Here is a 22,057-nt window from a genome sequence, read left to right as displayed (position 1 = left end):
ACTTTTAACTTAGCTGTTCCCAGCAATCGCTGCTTTGTCTCTACTTGAACGACTACTAAAATTACCTAGAGTACTCTAATGCCCCGGAATTTGACTCCTTATACCGACTTGAAAATTCAAATACTTCAAAACCTTTTTGTGAACATATCTTACTATGAAAAGACAGAGCACTTTTAAAATTCAAATTTTCTCGACTAAAATATTTCCTTGACGGCAAGAGATTGGAGGCAAATCTAAGATTTGTGCTATAACAAATATAACCTAAACTAACCTAAATCAGAAATATCAAAGAAAAAGTAAACAGATAAACAAAGTTACTTGTTTAATTTAAAAAGTGCTCAAAAATTCAACCACATGGCTGCAAACAGGCGGAAATTAATTAATTAATTAGGTGTGTGTGTGTGTTGTGTGTGTGTGTGTGTGTGTGGGGGGGGGGGGGCTCTGTAGGTGAAAACTTACCAAAAGTTAAGGATTGCTGAACAACCAAAGCAAATATTAACAAATTAATTAAACTCTAAACTTTACTGACCTGTGTTCAAAAATGAGAAGTTAATTCTGAGAAGAAAGAATATCAATGTTCAATTCAAGAACAGGTATGTTTCAGCCAAGTAAACTGTATAAAACTTACTTTACACGTGTATCTCCATTAATTTCAACAGGGTCAAACAAAACCGCTGTGAGACCAATAACAGCCTCGTCATCTTTTTGAGACTGGTTTTTTTTACCGATTTGAGACAAAATTTTCATTATTAAAGCAGACTGCTTTTTTCCACGAAGTGGTCTACAAGTTCTTATAAGTTCATTCCTCGCAGACAGATCAGTGTGCTAAAATTGTTTTGATCTCAGTGGCAAACGTTGTACTGCTCTTCATGCCACAATTTTTGGGCTTCGCATCTTTAATAATGACTTTTCAAGAAAATTAAACGATGACTCTGATGATACCCGATTTTTTGGTCAATACTAAAATTGCTCTCCGATAAAAAAAACGTGTTTATTCACAAGTATTTTAACAGATATTGTTGAGAGGATACTGTTTATTGTTTATTTTGGAACCAAAAACAAACAGAGCCACAAAATTTCTCCAAAAAAACACTGTTAGACCAGGTAAAACTATTAGATCGAAGATAATCAGTCCATTTTGATTTCAGCCTGGCTTTTGAAGCCTATTTATAGTGTAGCCTGTGCAATATGGCCATTGCTATGCTTTTCTTTCGAGTTTCTCAGAAAACACATTTTGTACAAAGCTGAATGTTTCCAAATCGAATACATTTCCGGTTTTTTATTTGTTTTTTTTCCAAGGTAGTATATTGCAGCGTACAAATTTAAAAATATGTTTGGGTTAGTTTACTAAAATTTCACAGAACCTTTAAACATGGGGCAACATAAAGTTTCTTGAGAAAATTTTTAGTCACCTGCCAATTGAGCGGAATAAAAGAACTTAACAAAAAACTTTGCGAAAAATTAAACCAAACTTGGGCAGTTGATCGTTTTTGTTGAAATTCATCCAAATATAACAAACGAAAAACAAGACAAGAGCTCAAGTACCGCCGTGAATTTTAACATAAGTGCCCTTTTCCTCAAACTCAACCATGATTTCTTTTAAAAATAACATAAAATCCATGATTTCTTTTAAAAATAACATAAAATCCATGATTTCTTTTAAAAATAACATAAAAATCACTGTGTTAAAATTGTTATCAACACAGCATCAAACAATTTGGTGTTTCCCATAGTTTCAGGGCATTCTTTGTTTAATAATGGCTGCTCAAATATTTTTCAGCGATGATTCTGATGAAATCAGTTTTTTGGGTCAAAGCTAATGTTGCTCTCAGCTAAAAAGAACTTTTCAAGACAAGGATTCAAACAAAATCAAATGTTGATGAGAACCCGGGCTTACCACCCTGAACCTGAGTATCTCCATGTTATCTTGTAAAACCAGTACAGAAACAGCTTATTTACAAAAAAAAATAGGTCATTATGCCCAGAAAAAACAGAACAGCTATTCAGACTGTTCAGAATAATTTCAATGTAAAATTAGTAGTGTAAGGATTTCGAAAATGTTGAAACATGCTGAGCATGTCAGAAAAGCATGCAAGATGCATGCGAAATGCATGCATTTTGCTGTAACGACACGTTACCAGTTAAAATAGCTACATACATACTACATACTGAGTGCATACTGCTACTTTCACTTATACTGGATATTTCTGGATCACTCTGGGGCGCGTTCGGGTGCGTTCGAGGTGCGTTCTGGGAGCGTTCGGGGTGTGTTCGCATAATTGTATGACCAGAGCAGGTACATTCTTGACATTCCGGGTCACTTAACAGATTTACTCACGATGTCCCGGGTCACTTTACAGGCGTAGTTACGATGTCTCGGGTCACTTTACAGGTGTATTCACGATATCTTGGGTCACTTTACAGGTGTATTTACGATGTCGTGGGTCACTTTACAGGTGTATTCGCGGTGTCCCGGGTCACTTTACAGGTGTATTGACGATCTCCCGGGTCACTTTACAGGTGTATTTACGATGACTTGGGTCACTTTACAGGTGGATTCGCGGTGTCCCGGGTCATTTTACTGGTGTATTCATACATACTTCTATTTGCCCATATTGTAGTTTGCAAATGTTGGATTTGCCATTATGTTTAATCTTTTCGATGTATTTTTACTTCTTTTACATCGTCTTTTCAATTAGCAAAGGTTGTCAGCCTAGAAGACATTGTTTTCCACATTTCTCAGTGCGCGCCCGCGTGTGCGTGTGTGTGTGTGCTTCTTTTTGTGTGCATGTGTGCATGTGTGTGTGTATGTGTGCATATGTGTGTGTGCTTGTGTGCATGTGCATGTGTCTATATGTGTGTGTATGGTGGGAATATGCCTGTGGTGTGATGCCGAATGGTGTGAATATGCCTGTGGTGTGATGCAGAATGGTGTGAATATGCTTGTGGTGTGATGCAGAATGGTGTGAATATGCCTGTGGTGTGATGCAGAATGGTGTGAATATGCCTGTGGTATGATGCAGAATGATGTGAACATGCCTGTGGTGTGACCGACAATCAGCGCTGAAACAGATTAAAAACAGTGTATTTTAGGTTGACAATCAGAGCTGAAACAGATTTAGAACAGAATGATTTTAGGCTGACAAGAGTTATACAATAATGTTAATTAAGCTGATAATTGTATAAAAATAGTAATGGACAGATCAAAATCAGGTAAAAAACAGAATACCAATTTTACTCTGAAAAATAGACTGATCAGTCTATATTTTGACATGAACATAATATGTACAAGTGTAAAAATGGCTATATACAGTCTATGGATTTACACTGGTTCAGTACTGCAATGCTCAGGATGGTCAGTCCGGGAAGTTACTGTTTATTTTACAAACGAAAAGAAAAGGATCGGAATATTTTGTTCAAAATCATCGCCGTAAGACCAGGTAAGATCTGTTAGATAAAAAAAAATTCAGATCACTTTGATTTAAGCTTGACTCTTGAATCATATTTAAAGTTTACCCTGTTTAATATAAATATAACTGTCAATGTTTTTGTTTGAGTTTCTCGGAAAACACATTTTAAACAAGGATGAATGTATTCAAACAGAGTGTGATTCCATTTTTCTTATCCTTTTGAATTTTCAGCATTGTAAGCATTGCAGCATACAATTTGACGAGTTATGATTACTTTACTCAATTCCTTGATTTATTGGGCAACATAATGTTTGTTGAGAAAGTGATAGCCACCTGCAATTTGTGTTAAACAATGAGCGCAACAAAAATTTTTGCGGAAACATGAAGAAACAAAAATAACATCAGATTGTTTTAGTTGAAATGCCTCGATCGAATAACAGCAGGAAAATCTTAAATTGAACAGAACTCTGCGACCAATTATGTCCTTTTTCTCCGTTTGACTACCAATATAAAAATTTGATTCAAATCTAATGTTTAAATTTTGACTCATACTTTTTGCGTATGATATTTGTCTTGTTTTAATCGGATTCACATGTATGTGTTCAACATTTGGTTATAGTAGTTTTAAGCATTTGACCGAAAAAATACAGATAGGCAACTAATTAGTTAATTATTTCAATATATGTATTTGATTTCTATAAGCTATACGCAAACAGGTCGCCAAAAATAACGCAAGAATTGAAGAAAAAGGTTTTTTTTAATAGACGTGTACCACACCTGTCATGGACTTTTTGATGTTGTTTAGTCTCTCCATCTCTTGCAAGAGGTCATTGTCAATCATTTGAGCCCCCAGAGCCCCTCCCCCGTGTGCAGCTATGAATTCGGCCTCATTTTGCAACTAAACATAATTCATCGTCCAATTCAGAGATTAAATGTAGGAGTAATAAGTCTTTAGCAGTGAAATACACTAGAACAATTACATTGCATGAATATAATGTGAACAAAATTTCCTCTGAAGCAATATTGTAGACGTCAGACAACACAGAAGCACTGGTTTCTCTATGCGTCGCAGAACAGTTGCCTTTTTACTCCAGTATGATATTACTTTTATAATTTGACTTCCCGATTATCCATTCGTCAATCCATTCACTTAGTTGAAGAAAGCAAACATATTTTAATCTCTTGCCTAAAAAGAGACTGCTCATTCCTTTTTGATTCTTTTACACACTCAGCTTTTATGCCGTTGGCTCGTTTTGTTCAAAAAATATTGCCGTTACTTCAATTTATTGCCGTATCAATTTCAGTTCGGATTTCAATGTTTATTTTTCTTGCACATAAAGAAGAAACCACTAGCTTTTGGGTTATTGCCTAATCAGCCAAGTAACACAAATATGCCTGTCAATTGTGTTTTCTGGTAGTTCTGATAACAAAAACTTTCAAGGTCTCGAGAAAAAATTAAATTCTGAAAACTAATCCGCCCGATTTATCTCATTGTCTGTTCGACACATTGAAGCATGGTTGTCTGTTTGACCCATAAGGCACCAAATGAGTTTGGAGTTAGTTCAAAATACAGGTTGGGTGTCCTTGTATACGACGCAGATAGGAAGTGCCCGTTCTGTAAAGCAAGAGTTCTTGAAATCTATGGTGATATGCTATTGCGTATCACGGTCGAGGAGACGCAAATGCAAGACATGACCGGAATCGAGGTTATAAAAAATTATCTGCTTGCTTATCTGCGAACCACTCACCAGTAGCGGAGAAAACCTCATTCCATAAAACCAAACACGCCCAGAGACATCTTTGTCCCGGCTTGAAAAGCAGGGAAGCATGCTGCTTTTGATGTGACTGTTACTTCGTCTCTGCACTGCACCTCTCTCACTAATGCGGCTACAAAGGCTGGACACTCACTTGATTCGGTAGATATACGAAAATAATGCCTACACGACAATAACGGCTTACAAGTGGGAAATACATTTCTTTCTGTTACAATCGAAGTCATTGGAGGAATATCGGCAAATTTCAAAACAAACACACACAAGTGGTTGGCTGTGTTACGTGACAATCATTCCCTCCAGACGAAAGGGTTTGTCTGTAGCATTAATTAAACTCAAACAATCTTTATCAATCACCGCTCTTCAGGGATCAGCACCATTGTTATTAGCACGAGCTCCCTATTACTCGCCCAAACAGAAGACAGATTGCTTGATCCATAGTAGGGATATTGACAACTTCTGCATAAACTTTTTTATCACCCATTGAGCGGGGAGTAAAAATTGAAGAATGAAGTAAAACAGATCAGACGGAAATCAAAAACAGAAGACATATATACTCATCCTGAATTAAAAACTGGGAAGGAAGTCAATCGTATACAAGGTTAAAATACAAAATTAATGGTTAAAAGAGATAAGCTTGAAGGGTTAGGTTTTGGATTTTTGGAAAGCAAGGTATAATATTTGAGCTAAATGGAGATTCAATTTCTAACCATGGAGAAAAATTACTGCTTGCCCGTAAGAAGCACATATTTATACAAGATTTTGATGAAGATAAATTTTCCGTATAGTGGTAATGGCAATAGTTTATTCACAATTGAAGAGAAAGCTACTTGTAATTTTTATCGTATACCCATTTTGAAGACATTTATGTTGGGAAAAGACTACCAGATGCATGATCGAATTCTCAATTCGGAATGAAAACTACTCCTTGATACAGAAATAATAAGATTGTTGCATGATTTTGATTTCTCGGGAATTTGGAACAAAACTTTTTGGCCTTTTGAGAGTTGAGATGGCACGATTAACCTTTTAGAGCCAAAAAAGAGCTAAAATGATTAGTTTGTGAAATCAATTGGAGAGATCGAGAGCTTGCATGCGTTACTGCTTGCTCAAAAGAAGCTCATGCTTATACATAAGATGTTGACGAAGATAATTTTTTCATATGTATATAGGTGATAGCGATAGCCTTTTCACAATGGATGGGACAGTTACTCGCAAATTTTATCGTAAATTTATTTTGAATTTTTTTTGTATCGGTAAATTACTATCAGGTGCATGATGGAATTCTTAATTCGGATGGAAATCTACTCCTTGATACAAAAATAACAATAATATGATAGATTTTCATATTTGAACGTTCCAGCTACCAACCGAAATAAAAACGATAGGCACAACCAATGAAGTACTCCCACCAACTTTGTGTTATCGACACGAAGTTATTGATTGCAGACAACATTAACTTTGTTAATGTTTTCTCCAATCAACCTACAATCAAAATTTTTAATTTTCTAATTGCTAAAAAAATTGGTTCCAACTGAAATGAATATGTGAAAAGGTTCCGGTTTCTTTAGTGAAAGTGCAACCAAGTCTTGATAGCTTTTGTCGTTCTTGTGTTTCTATCGTGTTCACAACCCAAGAATATCAAGCTTTTCTGATAAAAACCTGACATGCCTCAAGATTGTCAAATCGAGCCTGTAATGATTCCTGTTAGACCAACGTAACCCTTCTTCAGGCGTTATTTAACAATGAAGTATGTCTTTAATTCTCTTTTTCTTAAAATAGTTTTTCATCACTATTCTCGGTCGTTATTTACCAATATTATTTATCAATATTATTTATGTGGATCAACTAAAAAAGATCCACAGGTTTAATTGAAATCCCATCGGAAGGCGGTTAATACAAAAAAAATGTTGGTGTAATGTAAATGATGAATTTCAGCATGCAATTCCGAAAACAAGTTTTTGAAAATGACATCTGTTGTTATCTATGAAGGCCACAATCCCCAAAATACAAAACCGGCTACCGCTGGGCAGAATGCTTAGATAACTGGCGAGCGTTTGGTTTCAGCGATCCGCGTTCAACAAGTGGAGGCTGACAATATGGGGCTGTACATTAGGTGTTGCTGAGATGGCTGGTTTTGGGGTTAGAGCGGAGTTAGGATCCCATGGAGGGGGTTCGAGTGGAGTTTGGAAGAACACGATGGCGTGAAGGGTGGGGGAAGGGGCTGGGCGGGTTTGGTGATGGCTGAATTGCATTTGTAGAGACTAGTAGAGCTCTAGAACTTCTCAACAACTTGATGCAATATAAGAATGCAATATAATGACTAATATACTTACAGCAAACCTCATTTAAGAGCAACAATTACATTTTTTTCGATGAAAGCCGACTAAATTGCAACTCTATCATCACATAAGACATTATTCGCTCTCATTCCAAGTGATGAGCGGATTCAAATTTTGCAAGAACCTTGCAAGATGATTTAAATCCCGCAGGATTTTTGCCGGATTATTGCATAGTACGAATTTTGATGGATGAATAGAACAATATTTTAGTGGTCTCAAAAGGAAGATGAGATAATACAATTTTCTTTCGAGCAGGTTTCAACACCTTGCATTGAAAAAAATAGCCTGAATTTAATGCCGTACAAGAATCTCACAAGATTCAAGCATGATTTTGAATTCTGAGGAATTTTGAAACAAACTTTTTGACGTGATGAGATTTTAGATGACATCATTAATTTTGTAGAGCCTTAAAAACTTTGAACCAATGGTTTTTTGATATCAATTTGAGAGATCAGGAGCTTGCAAGCATCTTGCAAGAGTCTTGCAAGTTTTTGAATTGAAGCCATATACGGGCTTCATGTGTTTGAAATTGTTTTATTTTGTCTTGGAGACAGTTAAGGCCTAGATTTTGGAGAGAGTTAAAGTCTATTGGCAAAACAGCTAGTGCTTGCTCAAATTTCCTATAATTTTTTATGTAACTCTGTCACAGCCATTCCCACAACCTGAAAGAAAAAGGAAGAGGTTAAAAACCGAGAACACAGCCGGCAGATTGCCGGAATACTGCCACATTTGACGCGCTTGATACACATCGGGATTGAAACAAAAAAAGAGAAAAAAGAAGAGATATATTGACCAAACTTTTTTGTTTTTTTTTGTTCATTGCCAAAAAGTGTTCTAGTTTGGCGTGCAGTTTCAATTGGATTCTAAAACTATATCTAATTCAGCTTCTAAACTGAAAGCTAATAAGCTTTATACAATTTTCAGCTGGCACACACTCTATTGAACACTCTCAATGATTTAATGACCAGGCTTTATCGATTTATCCGGGTTTTATCGATTTAAACACTCTCAATGATTTAATGACCGGGCTTTATCGATTTATCCCGTTTCTTTTGGTTTTGTCGGTATTCACCACATTGCGTAATTCAATGCGTGAAAGAATTTAAAATCATTTAGTTGAAACAGTGAGTGATGTAAGACAGAAGTCAAAGTCAAAATTGTGACTTATGTAAAAAAACGTGATCAAAAGGTAAAGGGAAATTAAAAAAGGAGAACTAAATAATAGCCGTTGAGAGGCTGACGGCGGCTTTTAAACGTACTGCAAAAATCTCAGAGTCAGTTTTATAGCTGGACTTGAGAAATTTTTTGGGCACAATGTTAGCTAATTCATTTTTACCATTGTGGTTTTCAGCGTCCTCATTCCTGTAGATGAGAAAAAACGGACTGAAAATCTTGCAACACTCTTGGAAGGTGGATTAATAATTTTGCGAGAAGGATTTATAATCCCGCAAGAATCTTACAGATGGATTCAATTCCTGCAAGAATCATAAAAGATCCGTGTAAGAATCTTGCTTTCCCTTGCAAGATGCTTACATTCCTTCGCAAGATTGCTTGCAAGATTCTTGAAAGATTATTAATTCTTCGATCACAAGGGATAACCCTGTGAGTTGATTCAGATCCGCTGATATTCAGCGCACGGATCTACGTTACAGATAGTTTATATGGTTATAGAGCCTCAAGTTGGTCTATTCCCCTTATTTACCCTTATTGATCTATTCTGTCCCACCCAGTCCCGTATGCCCCCGTATGCCCCACCCAGTACGTTTGCCCCCAACTTGCAAAATATGTATTATTATATAACACTTCACATTGTGAAAAATTAGCAGGTGCGCCAGGAGTGCGTAAAATTTACATACCCACTTAGCTGACGGGGCCAAAACAGAATAGATCCACGATTTTCATATGATTTTGCTGAAGCGTTTTATCAATTTCTAACGATATCTATGTTGCATTTTTCCCGTCACAGCTAGATCCAGGAAGACTTAAACCACTTCGAAGTAATTTACTTGCCCCAAAATAACCAAATCAAACTTGCAATGACACAGTCTAGACCGTGAAAACATTGTTCTTGGCCATTTTAATACAAGATATCAGTTTGTGTTTCAATGCATGAAGCTCTGCTATAAACTGCGCGTGTATAACGACCGCATTCTTCTTACTTACATCCTGTTTCTGTTTGGCAAATTCTTTCTTGAGTCTGTCCACTTCCGCTTTCAATTTCTCATTCTCAACCGCCATCTTGTCCTTTTCTCTCAGAGCATCTTCATACTTCTCTCTCGCTTCTTGTTCCCTACAAGCGATCAAGAATGCCTCGTTGGAAGTTAGTTCGTATACAGAATTAAAAAAAATTAACTGACAGATTTCCGGGCAAAAGCCGCAAAATACTGTTGAGGCCCACGAGTTTTAAAAAAAGTGCCCAATACTGACAACAATAAAGTACAATTCAGAATAAGAGATTCTGATTTCAATTTATCCACATTTTCAAACGAAATGTTCAAGCACTAATGTCTTTCAAGTAATATAGCCCTAAAATTAGCCCTAACGCTTGCTATAACGTTTCAATCAGAGTTTACATTCGCAATTTAGATTTAAAAAGTGAGTGCAGCAGTTATTTTTATCGTGTGAGGTAAAGTATGTATGCTCAAAAAACTTGTCACACGATTGGCCTAAAAGACATATACAGAATGCAGTAACAACTGACGTCACGCACAAAAATTCAGCTGCAAAGTGGTAAAGTCACTGGAAAAAAGTCGCAGTTTGGCTTCCTGGCGCTTAATCAGATTAGCCGGAAGAAATAGAGCCGAGAAATAGATAATTTTTAAGGGTGCGAAAACATCAGACGAAGGTAGGATTCGAACCCTTGAGTCCGATGCCGTGATTAGTCACCTCTACAGGGGTATTTTCCACTCGGCTATCAGCATAAAATAAGCAAAAACAATCTGTAAGAATAAAAGTTTACGACAGCGTGTTGCATCGACAGCGCACGTTCAAAAGAAAAGATGATGAAACAGGAAACATCAAAAGGTAGTCAGGATTGGACGCAGTCGAAGAGCACCCGGGTTGAGGTCGTGGAAGTATGAACCAGACGATCCAGACACAAAACACCCATGACTCGACAGTCCAGACAATAATTGGAGTATGAATCGAAACTCCGGGAAATTGTGCGAAATTGTGCGAAATAGCGCGAACAATCAGAAATTGTTCGACAGTGGTTCGACAAACCAGACAGTGCGAAACTGCGCGACAGTCAGTCAATAGACCAGACACTAACAAAATTATTAACACACTTGGACACGCAGACACGCATGACACACCACACACACATAAACAATTCACCCACACACACACACACACACACACACACACACACACACACACAAACACACACACACACACACACACAAACGCACACACACACACGTACGCACACGCACACACACGAACGCACACGCACACACACGAACGCACACGCACACACACAAACACACACACACTTACACACACTTAGACAAAGGAACCACACACACGCACACACACGAGCGCACACGCACACACACACACACACACAGACGCACACACATGCACACTTACACACACTTACACAAAGGAACCACACACACGCACTCACAGACACAAACACACACACACACATAGACGCACACACATGCACACACGCACACGCGCGCTCACATATACACACGGAAAAATTGCCTAGGGAAAAAGTTGGGTTTTCATACGGAAATTTGCGAATTTCGCGAATAACGAATTTTAAAAATAGGTCTTTTTCATGGGGTCAAGGAGTTGTCCAAATCAAACCAAACTTGGCATGGAGTGTCCCATGAGTACCTAGAGTCTAAAGCGAAAAGATTTTTTGGTATAGCTTGCCTAGGAAAAAAGTTGGGTTTTCATACGGAAATTTGCGAATTTCGCGAATAACGAATTTTAAAAATAGGTCTTTTTGATTAGGTCTTAGAGTTGTCCAAAGTGAACCAAACTCGGCTTGGAGTCTCCTATGAGTACCTAGAGTCTAAAGCGAAAAGATTTTTTGGTATAGCTTGCCTAGGAAAAAAGTTGGGTTTTCATACGGAAATTTGCGAATTTCGCGAATAACGAATTTTAAAAATAGGTCTTTTTCATGGGGTCAAGGAGTTGTCCAAATCAAAACAAACTCGGCATGGAGTGTCCCATGAGTACCTAGAGTCTAAAGCGAAAAGATTTTTTTGGTATAGCTTGACTAGGGAAAAAGTTGGGTTTTCATACGGAAATTTGCGAATTTCGCGAATAACGAATTTTAAAAATAGGTCTTTTTGATTAGGTCTTAGAGTTGTTGAAAGTGGACCAAATTGATATCCCAGACTACCAGTACTATTTAGTTTGTAATGCAAAAAGAATGGTCCGCCTAACTGTCATAGAAAAAAGTTCGTCTCTTAGTTGAGGTTTTTCGCTTATTTGAAAATTTTATATTAAAACGTCTATTTGAGAATAGTTGGAACATTATGTGCAATCGCACATTAACGAGCCTCCTTGTTTAATTCTGGTTTTAATCTATGACATTATTATACCTTTATTATTATTTTACTTTGTCTGTTTAGTGTTTCTTTTTTGGAGAGAGCTTTTCGAGCCTAGTTTTTCTTTCTAGTGCTCTGCTCAATTGTCATACAGTTGTTTGTTTGTAACTCCACCGTAGCCGGTCCCCAGCCCGGTTGAGAGAAGGAGGAGGGAAACACACCCAAAACATACTGGAAAATCTCAAAAAGTTGTTCGTTAGTTCAACTGTAGATTTTTTCCGACAGTATTTAACCTATTTCAGCTCTCGAAACGTCGCTACGTTGATTTATGATTCGAAACGGTAGGATTATGACTCGACAGACCGGGTCATTGTTCCGAAATACCAAATTTATGAATCGAAAGACCGGGTCATTGTTCCGAAATACCTGATTTATGATTCGAAATACAAGATGCATGAATCGAATTATGTGGATTTATGATTCGAAATACGAGATGCATGACTCGAATTATGTAGATTTATGATTCGAAGTAGGGGCCGCATGAATCGAATTACGTTGATTTATGATTCGAACGGTAGGATTATGACTCGACAGACCGGGTCATTGTTCCGAAATACCAGATTTATGAATAGAAAGCCTGGGTCATTGTTCTGAAATACCAGATATATGATTCGACTTACCGGGTCATTAACTTCTTCCGGGTCCGTGTATTTAACGACCCGGAATGACACCCCCCAGACGACGTTTTGTCGAGTCATATTTCTACCACCTCGCCCCGGGGCAGCTCAGGCAATTTCAGTATGTGAACAGTTGTGAAAAGCAGGTCTTGAATTAGAATCCAAAGAACTGAATTATCGTATGACCTGGACATGAAAATCTACGTTGTTAAAGAAACGTCAAACTATGACAGTCAACAAAGCACATGATCCTATACGCGCAAAAATAAACAAAAAAGATTCAAACAGAGCACAAAGTTGATTTTTCTAAAAACTAGAGTTTTCAAGACAATCAATATGAAAAAGAGGTTAATGAAAATCAAAAAGTTCGAATCCTTAGAATGAGCATACAATATAACAAACTTACTGGAAATCAATAACAAAGCAAGTAGGGCAAAAACTGAAAAAATCGGCGAAAATAAGGTTTGTTTTGAAATTTAGTGCCATCAAAATAATTAAAACAAAATATCGAAATACAATTATTTTCAGGCACGAAAAATTACCATACTGGAAATCAAACAACATTCATTAGCACCTCCTTCAGTTTTAAAAAAAGAGAAAAGAAGAACAATAAATGAAGCCATCATTCAAAATTTCACCATACGCCGCACTCAGAGGTCAATAGGAAGTGCTAAATTTGAGACGAAGCAAGAAGACAACGCAAAAATCAACAAAAACTGGCAACTCAAAAACTAAAAAATGAAATATGTTTTAGCAATTATTTTGATAAGTTTAAGTCTCTTTAATAATGAATGAGTCTTGTCATTGAAGAGGTTAAGCGATAAAACATTGACAAATAAAAAAATTTCAGCAAAACAAAAATTTCTCAACTCCTTTTTGAAAACAAATATTGAAGCAGTCTTAAAAAATTAACTATTAACTCGAACAATCAAATAGATTCATTTATGCCTCAACAATATAACATTTATGCCTCAACAAACTGTGACAAATTGGTTAATCAGAACCTTCGGATATCAATGTGAAGCAAAAATATGGCTTCCATTACGACTGAGTTGATTGACAATAAGATCAGTCATTAACAGGATCAGGAAACAAGACAACAAAAAGACTGCAAAAATGTGCAAAGTTCATTTTTGATGATAATAAAAAATATTAAATAATAATAAATAATAATAAACTGATAGAAAATGATTGTCTTTGAAGGCAAAGTGAAGAGTGTAAGTCCTATGGACCATTAATTGGACTCGTGTGAAATGGAAAACTACATCCTGAAGAAAGCACTGCATTCATGAGCTGTTGAATCTTTAATTTTGAAAAAATGATTTTTTTTTGGATTCATTTTCTACTCCAGGATGGCCAAAATCATCACTCGAATTTGTGACATCAAGGGGTAGAAAAGTGTGAAAAGATTTTTTAAAAAAAGACAGAGCACCAATACAATCCAAATTTTTGGAATGTAAAAAATGACAGGATTAGTCCTGAAGTAAAATTAAAATTGGTTTTGAGTGAACAAAAAGTTTTCCTTAGAAACAACAAGGAATTGACGCAAAATCGCTTTTTGAAAAAGCCGACCAGAAAATTGGATAAAGCAGTAAAATTGTATTGAAAAAAGAACTGAAGTTTACCTGCGAAAAAGCTACTATTTGTTCAAACACGGATTTCAAGCTGTGCTTGAAAGCCATAGAGAAAAATTGTACACCGCAAACCACCCATTTTATTGCTCAATTTCCCATTCTCATGTGACATTAACCAGTGCATCAATTTGCGTTTAAAATATCAAAACGTGTGAATAGACTTTTAAACTATAAGAGCCACCCTTCACAGCAGGAACTTATGTCTTCAAAAGAGTTTCGGTGAACAGCATTCTTAGAGTCTAGTATGCCAAAAGGCTCTAAGAGAACTTAATGATCTCCAGGCATTACCTGACTATCCATTTGCTGAGGACGACAAGTTAAAAGGTTCCAAAGAAAATTCAGTCAGTTAAAGAGACCACTTAAAATGATTACATTCAGTATAAAATGAAAAAAGAGAAAACAAACTTAAAAGCTAACCTAACATTTTTACAAAAACTCTTCAAGAAGGTAGGTTGCATCCTCACATTAATCGTTCTGTAAAACTATTTGAAAACATTAGAAATCGATTAAATCAATTAACTCAACACATGCCCCACGCATGAATCAACAGATAAAATAGATAGAAAATCACTTAAAAACACTATGATTTTTTTTACTTTTGATTCCATTGAAAATAAAATATAAACAATGAAATTTGTCTTCTCTTAAAAAGTCATTATCAAAATAGTTATAAACAAAAAGTTGAATAAAAACACCTACGCAAAACGCTAAGAAACAGTAAATAATGAAACAAAAGTTCAAGAACAGAAAAATGGGCCATATTTGTCTAAAGGTAATCAACTTGTTGCAAAAACAAAACCACAATTTACTAAACTTCTCACCAATAATACAGATCAACTATTTTTAACCATACAATTATCCAACATAATAAAAATATTTAAAAAGATGCAAAAACATGTGAAACGCAAGATATTCTCAAAATAACGGAAATAAATCAAAACAATATAAAAAGTCTAATATATGTTTGGGATTAACAAGAATGGTTACGGTACCAGGATAATTACCATAGAAAACAAATTCGGATGCTTAAATTAGCATTAAAACGAAAAATTACTTCTCAGAACACTGAATGAACAAAATAGACTCTAAGGTACAATCTGATTTTATTCTTTTCAGTTGACTTAATGAAATACTTGTTTTAAAGTGATGCTCCTTTTGATATTATATCCTGTGAAAAGAGAAGTCACCTACTAAAAAATCAAAGCGGACGGATTCTGGACACAAGGTGAAATGCAAAAAACCAACCTTCAAAAACTGTTATTTGCTGCAATACTTCAAAAAACAGAAAATGAGAAAAACGATAAGTCTTGAAACTTTTAAACCTCAACAACAAATTGCACCAAAGTGTCCAAAAAACTCAATTAATGCTTCATTTAATAGAACACTTAAAATCGGAAACCTATCTCCGATCGGTCTGAGTTAAATACAATGACACAACAATGGGAAAACAAACCTATTTTGAAAGACAAATACTGAAGAATTTCAAGAAGCTTTTCAATTTTTTCATAATTCTCAACAAAAAGAACTTTTTATGACATCAAACGTGCAATAAATTGATATCAATACATTATTTTCGCTACAGGTGTCCATTTATTGCAATGAAACAAAACAGTGACAATAAAATTGCTTATGCAACCTAAAAAAATTAAATATACCGGAAAAAACCTCCAAATTAATAAAGAACAAGTAAGTGTAACAAGAAGAGTAATAACAAAAAGATCTGAAAACAACAGGAAAAAACTATCAAAAACCAATTGAAAACGAAAGAGTTTAAACCCAAAAAAGATTACTCATTGAGCAACCGTACGGAAGCAAACAATTTTTCTTGTTAACAGAAATATTTTTTCACTCAAAAACAGCTATTTGAACAAAAAAAATGCTCTTTTGCACTCCTAAATGTTCTCTCTAAGGTGAAATTTTACTGTTATCTTTCTGTCGACTATTAATCACATTGAAGCAGTGACTGACAATGTGATAGAGAAAAATTTTAAGATATGTGAATAACAAAAACGGCGAGGAAAGCGAAAAAACGACTAAAATTTTGAAATCGCTCCTTTCTCAAAAATTCTCGACAGCTTCAGCGACGTTCCAATTACTATCGAAAACCTGTAATGTAGCATTTGTGTATAATCGAAGATCGCAGAAGACGATAAGTTACATTATTCAGCAATAAAAAGTATGAGGGCAAATAAACAAAAAGTTGTTGAAGAAAAGAAAATACGTTTCCCATTTAAGTATCATGAAGATCATTGCAAGCAGTTATTTCATTGTTCCGACCCTCTTGAGGGGGGAGGAACTATATACTCAAATGGGTTTTTTTTGTTCAGTCAATTTTGGCCGATCGATATATTCACCGTAGAGAGTTGAGACTGGTATCATTAGAAAGCTTGTCCAGCGTAGAATATGGAATTAAAAAGATTTTTTTGATTTTCGTTTTTTACAGGGAGTTATCAAGGTTTTAACTTTTGAGAAAATAGAGTGAATTCCGTTTATTTTATTCACATTTTCCGGAATTTTTGCCAATTTTCAACTACAATTTCGCCAATTTTGTAAAAAAAAAAGGGTTAAAAAATTTTTTTAAGAATGTTTATTGATTTTATTGTTAAAGACAAAAAATGTTTTGGGCTATTTCTATTTTTTGTCAAAAATTCTGGCTAAATGTTTCAAAAATCAGAGTTCTTCATCAAAAACAGCACAAAATAAGTTTCTTTGGTCCACTTTGATTAAATTTGCAGGAAGTACAACACCCAAACACCACCAACACACTCTTTGTAGACTCATAAGGGGGCCATTTCTACTTCAACTTCGGTTGGGAGTGCTCCGTATCTAAAACTTTGCCGTTTTTTGCTAATTTTTTGGATTCACTTTTTGGATTCAAATTTGCGGGAAGTACACACCCAAACACCACCAACACATTCTTTGTAGACTCATAAGGGGCCATTTCTACTTCAACTTCGGTTGGGAGTGCTCCGTAATTAAAACTTTGCCGTTTTTTGCTAACTTTACTCGTTGATTATCAAAAACGCGGAATTTATTTTTGATTTTTCAACAAACAAAATATCTATATCTATAACATCTGAAAAATTAAGTGTTCTTAATTGAGGAACAACATTAGCAGGGCTGGTTTTGGACCAATCGTGGACTGTTACAATCCAAAAATAATTCGAATTGTAATCAGTCATTCTTTTTATTAAAAAAAATTCGATCTTTTTTTATATTATTTAAATAAAATAAAATTTCAAATCAAAGCTGACTATTGATAAGTCCATTTGACTTCCTAATTAGCTCCAAATAAGTTTGTCTAGTTAATTACTTGACAGCTTATGGTCGTTTTGACTTTTAAAAAAAATTGGTTTTTAAATGAATAATGGCTTATTGAACTTTGCCTCCTTTTTTCACTTAATTTGGCCAATTTGTAGACTAGTGTCAGCAAAGAAAGAATGCTTCCTCTTTCTACCGTATTTAAATCCATTCATTATTGCGTTTTTACTCCTTAAGTTATGGTTTTCTTGCTTTGATACTACTAGATTTAAAATTTTATTATCTAAAATTTTATTAAAAAGCATTATTGGCGTTCAAAGTAGAGCACGATTGATAATATTATGATCCTTGAAGATGTAGATTGTGGTTTTAATGGCTTCGACACTACTTTCTTGAAGTATTTCAAAGTTTTTTTTATCTTTTTATTTTGTCTTTTAGTCGTACAATAACACGGTTACGGTTTTTTCCTGGACAATAACACGGTTTCCTTGGTATTCATGAAAAAACAGATGAGCAGATATTTCGATATTAGTAGATAACTGATGGCTTTCATGACTTTGAAAACGATTGTTTTCCAAAAAAAACACGTTTTAACTTCACAATTTTGTTCATTTTATTTTCTGTTTGTTAACTAGTCTCGTTAATTACAGGCCAAAAATGACATTTTTGTTGTCAAAGAAAGGTGTCAAAAGGGATTGGTGTCACAAAATCTAAGGTTTTATAAAAATTCGCTATGACTTTACTGGCTTCGACACGGGTTTTCCACTAAAAAAGTAAATTAATTTTTGATCTAAGTCGTTTTTGACGTTCTTTTTGTAGACATAAGACTTATCCTAGATAATTGCAGGTCTCAAGGATTTCCCTTAGAAGAATAAATGAACCTATTTATTTATTTCATTTTGAAATTAATGGCTTTGATCTCTTTGGAAACAATTTTTTTCAAAAAAAAATAGTTTTACTTAATTTCGCCTTTTTCTTTTTGTCTAATTGTTACCTAGTTTCATTAATTAGAGGTCACATAATACTTTATTGGTGTTCCCCGAGGCTGCAATCAAACATATTTTGAGGGCCAAAGAATGGCTTTACGGATTCGAAAGCGTTTTCTGTCAATTTTTAACTGATTTTTTGTTTGTTCTCTATTTGTTGTCATCTTGTAACTGCGTTAAAATTGAATACCGACAGTTCTTAATTCCCGTATGTAGAAGCATTGAAAAATTTAATTATATGGGACTTTTTATTTGATTTCCAATTGTTTTCATTACTTTGAAACTAATTGTTTTTTTAAAAAATTGAATTTCTCAACTTGTTTTCAACTGTTTTAACAGCTTTTGTTCTTTATTGTCTAATTGTTACCAAACCTTATTATTGACTGGTCCCATATCTTTCACAAGTCAGTTTTGTTTAGTTTCAATTTCATCTGACACCATTTTGACTTTGATATTAAGTTTTGTTTTTAAAACGGACAAATTTTTGATGTGATTAATGTTTGTTGTTGTTGTTGTTGTTGTTGTTTAATTTTGCTGTTCGTCTTGACCCGCTTTCTTAATATTGGCATATCTCATCAATCTAAGGCATCACTTTTTTTTACTCTACCGAGTTATTTGCTATGGAGGCTATCTTTTCGTTCATATACAAATATTTTTTGAAAAATAATTGAATTTTTGAGCTTTTCTATCTGTTCCTCATTTGGTAGAGAATTATGTCAAAATTGTGGATGAGCGGGGTCGGAACCTTATGTGCAATCGCACATTACCAAGCCTCCTTGTTTCCCCTCTAGTAACAGCAGCCATAGATTATTGCAAGATGAAATAAAACTAAAAACGACGTTAAACGCGCGAAATGGTTGAAAATATCTATCTTGTGTTAAAAAAATATCTATCATATATTTAAATCTAAATGTCTAAAATATCTTCAATACACAATGGAAACGTGCAATTAGTTGTTAATATAAGAGCGAATAACCAGTTCGGCTGTAAAATTTTAAGTTAAAACTAAAAAGATAGCTTTGAAAGAACCGCACGTTAAAACAAATACTATTCGCTGATACTTTTTTCTCAAGGCTACTTTCTCGTAATTTCGCCCTCTCAATAAAGTATGAACAAAAACCACTCTAACTTTCCATTCTTGTGATCTGAGTTCACCAGATGAGCTGAAACACTTGTTTGCATGTGCGGCTTTGACTTTTACATCCTGTTTCAGTGAAACTAATTTATCATTAAAACATCTAGTGCACCATAACTCCTCTTTGATTCATAGAAAAGTCAGAGTTCTCAAATACTGTATTTTTGAGTCATAGAAAAACGTCAACATTAGTCTTCTTCAAGTTTAAAATTATTAAATTTGTTTTTGATTATTAAATAATAGCTCAACTTATCTATCGCTATAGAAGCTTTTCCTAGTAAAAGATTAATTTACTTAACCAATAAAATTTATGGATAAAATGAGTGAGGAGAAATTTCAACCATTAATAAATATCATTGAGAAATGACATTTTAACATTTACTACCAAAAAATGAATTGAAATTGTTCAAATAAACATAAGCGACAACTTAGGCCGAGTTATTCTCAAAAGACCGGTTGGTCTGTCTAATAACCAGTAAAGGCTTAGAGGCAGATTTGCTAGCATTAGAGGGTTGGGTGGCAGGGGGTAGATAAAAAGGAATTCACCCAAGCAAATACTACGCCCCGTAATAAATTGTATAACGCTCTCTGGTAACTAAAAGAACAGTTCTGTTTTCGGTTCTTTTAAATCAAGTCAAGTTTTGGTGCTCTAAAAATCGAATTTTAAAGCAGAATTTTCAGAGTCAAATAAACTCTGAAAATACTGTTTGCCCAAGAGCAAAAAAAACATAGCCGGCAGATTGTCACAAAATGGCCGCCTTTGACCCCACTGACCTAAGTTGAGACTAAAACAGAAAACGGTTATTGAAGGGAAAATCGACGAAAGCCCAATGTTCAAAAAATTTCAAATGTGGTCTGCAGTTTCATTAGGTTTGACAAATATGGTGTCTTCAGTCATCAAACCGGAGAAAAAATAAAGAATACCAATTAGCAGCATACTCTAAGGAACTTTACTCTAAGCACCCAACCTTTATTGGTTTATACCGTTTTTTTTGTTTGGCAAAGATCGTATTTGCGTAATATTTCCCAATGAATTCTCAATTCCATTCAGTTGAAACAGTTTGCGGAGTAGGTCAGAAGTCACATGTGAAAGTCATGACTTATTAAAAAAATAGATGTAATCAAAACGTTTAACAATTTTTTAGAAACATGGCATGACAATTTTTAAATTACAAGAAAACTGAATGAAAATCTAAATGCTTAACGATCTGAACATCAGCCCAATCGAACATTACGAGCAAAAAAAGACAAACATAGTATCACAATTTGGGAAAAAATTTAAAAAATTAGCAATTAATTTGTAGATACTTTTTAAATCATAGTGTTGAGTACCAAAGTTTTCGAACAAAAAGTTTAACATACCAAGAACAGAGAATTTAGCGTGAAAAAAACCAACCTGATAGATAGCAGGGAAGCAAGGCAAGCTAGGCAACAAAAAGTTCAAAAAAGTAGATTTTAGCAAAAAAAAAAACTTAGGCAAGCAAATGCAAAAAAGAAAAAAAAAGAAATTTGAAAAAACTCACCAGAATTTATACAACGTTGCCAAATGTCTTACTGATCATATCCTCAGAAACAACAATTGTTAAAAAACATGGGAAAAAATGCAAAATTGTGAAAATTTTTATGCTTTTATGTTGCCACTCCCAATATCTGTGCCCCCCCCCCCCCCCAAAAATAAAACAGAAAAAAGTAGGACAATTCTGAAATACAATCAAAACAACTGAATGAAAAACTTAGAATTACTGTACCTGTCCAGCTGATTAATTGAACATTGTCAACCCAAGCAGAAAAAACAGTATCAAAAGTTTTGCTGAAATAATCCAACAAACTAAACAAAAAAAATCAATGCTAAAACTCTTGAAGCTTTTACCCTCAAGGCTAAATTTGATCCAATTAAACATACTTATTAAACCCGAAAGAAGTTAATTGGCCAAAAAAGATCGAAAAAATGGAATACGACAAACAATTAATTATATGTGAAAATGCGGAAAAAAGGAGGTTTCCTAATTTTGCAATTTTAAACCATTTTTTTGTCTCTTAAATTTACCCAGTAATCCATCGGCAAGACGTAAACAAATTTTATTGGCACTTTAAGATGAAAAACCATAACCCTAATTCACGCCCTAATTGGCTAAAAGTTGAATTGGCTAATAAAGACGGAATAACAAGGAATGTGACAAAAACGTGAGAAAAATGTTGATAAAAATTTCCAACTTTATCCAAAAATTGCACAATTCGCATTGCCAAAAAAATGAAAACCTCTCCATTGCCACTAGAAACTATGCAGTAACATATTATCAAACCCATGAGGAGATTACTTGACCACTGGGGC

At 34.8% G+C, this 22,057-nt stretch overlaps 1 protein-coding gene across 1 annotated transcript in view; it reads right to left on the bottom strand.

Annotated features, from left to right (window-relative positions):
- LOC142349142 (uncharacterized) overlaps nucleotides 1-22,057 on the bottom strand; it is a 247,034-nt gene that overhangs the window by 47,665 nt on the left and 177,312 nt on the right. Inside the window, exons 20-21 of the mRNA XM_075400557.1 lie at nucleotides 9,688-9,814; nucleotides 4,188-4,308 (exon numbers count right to left, since the gene is read on the bottom strand). Of these exons, the coding sequence (XP_075256672.1) occupies nucleotides 4,188-4,308; nucleotides 9,688-9,814 (248 nt within the window). The remainder of the gene's footprint in view (nucleotides 1-4,187; nucleotides 4,309-9,687; nucleotides 9,815-22,057) is intronic.

Source organism: Convolutriloba macropyga, chromosome 11 (assembly GCF_964194025.1).
Source record: "Convolutriloba macropyga chromosome 11, txConMacr16.3, whole genome shotgun sequence".
Lineage (NCBI taxonomy): Eukaryota > Metazoa > Xenacoelomorpha > Acoela > Convolutidae > Convolutriloba > Convolutriloba macropyga.
The sequence above is the reverse complement of the archived record's forward strand: the minus strand, read 5'-3'. Positions and strand labels throughout refer to the sequence as shown.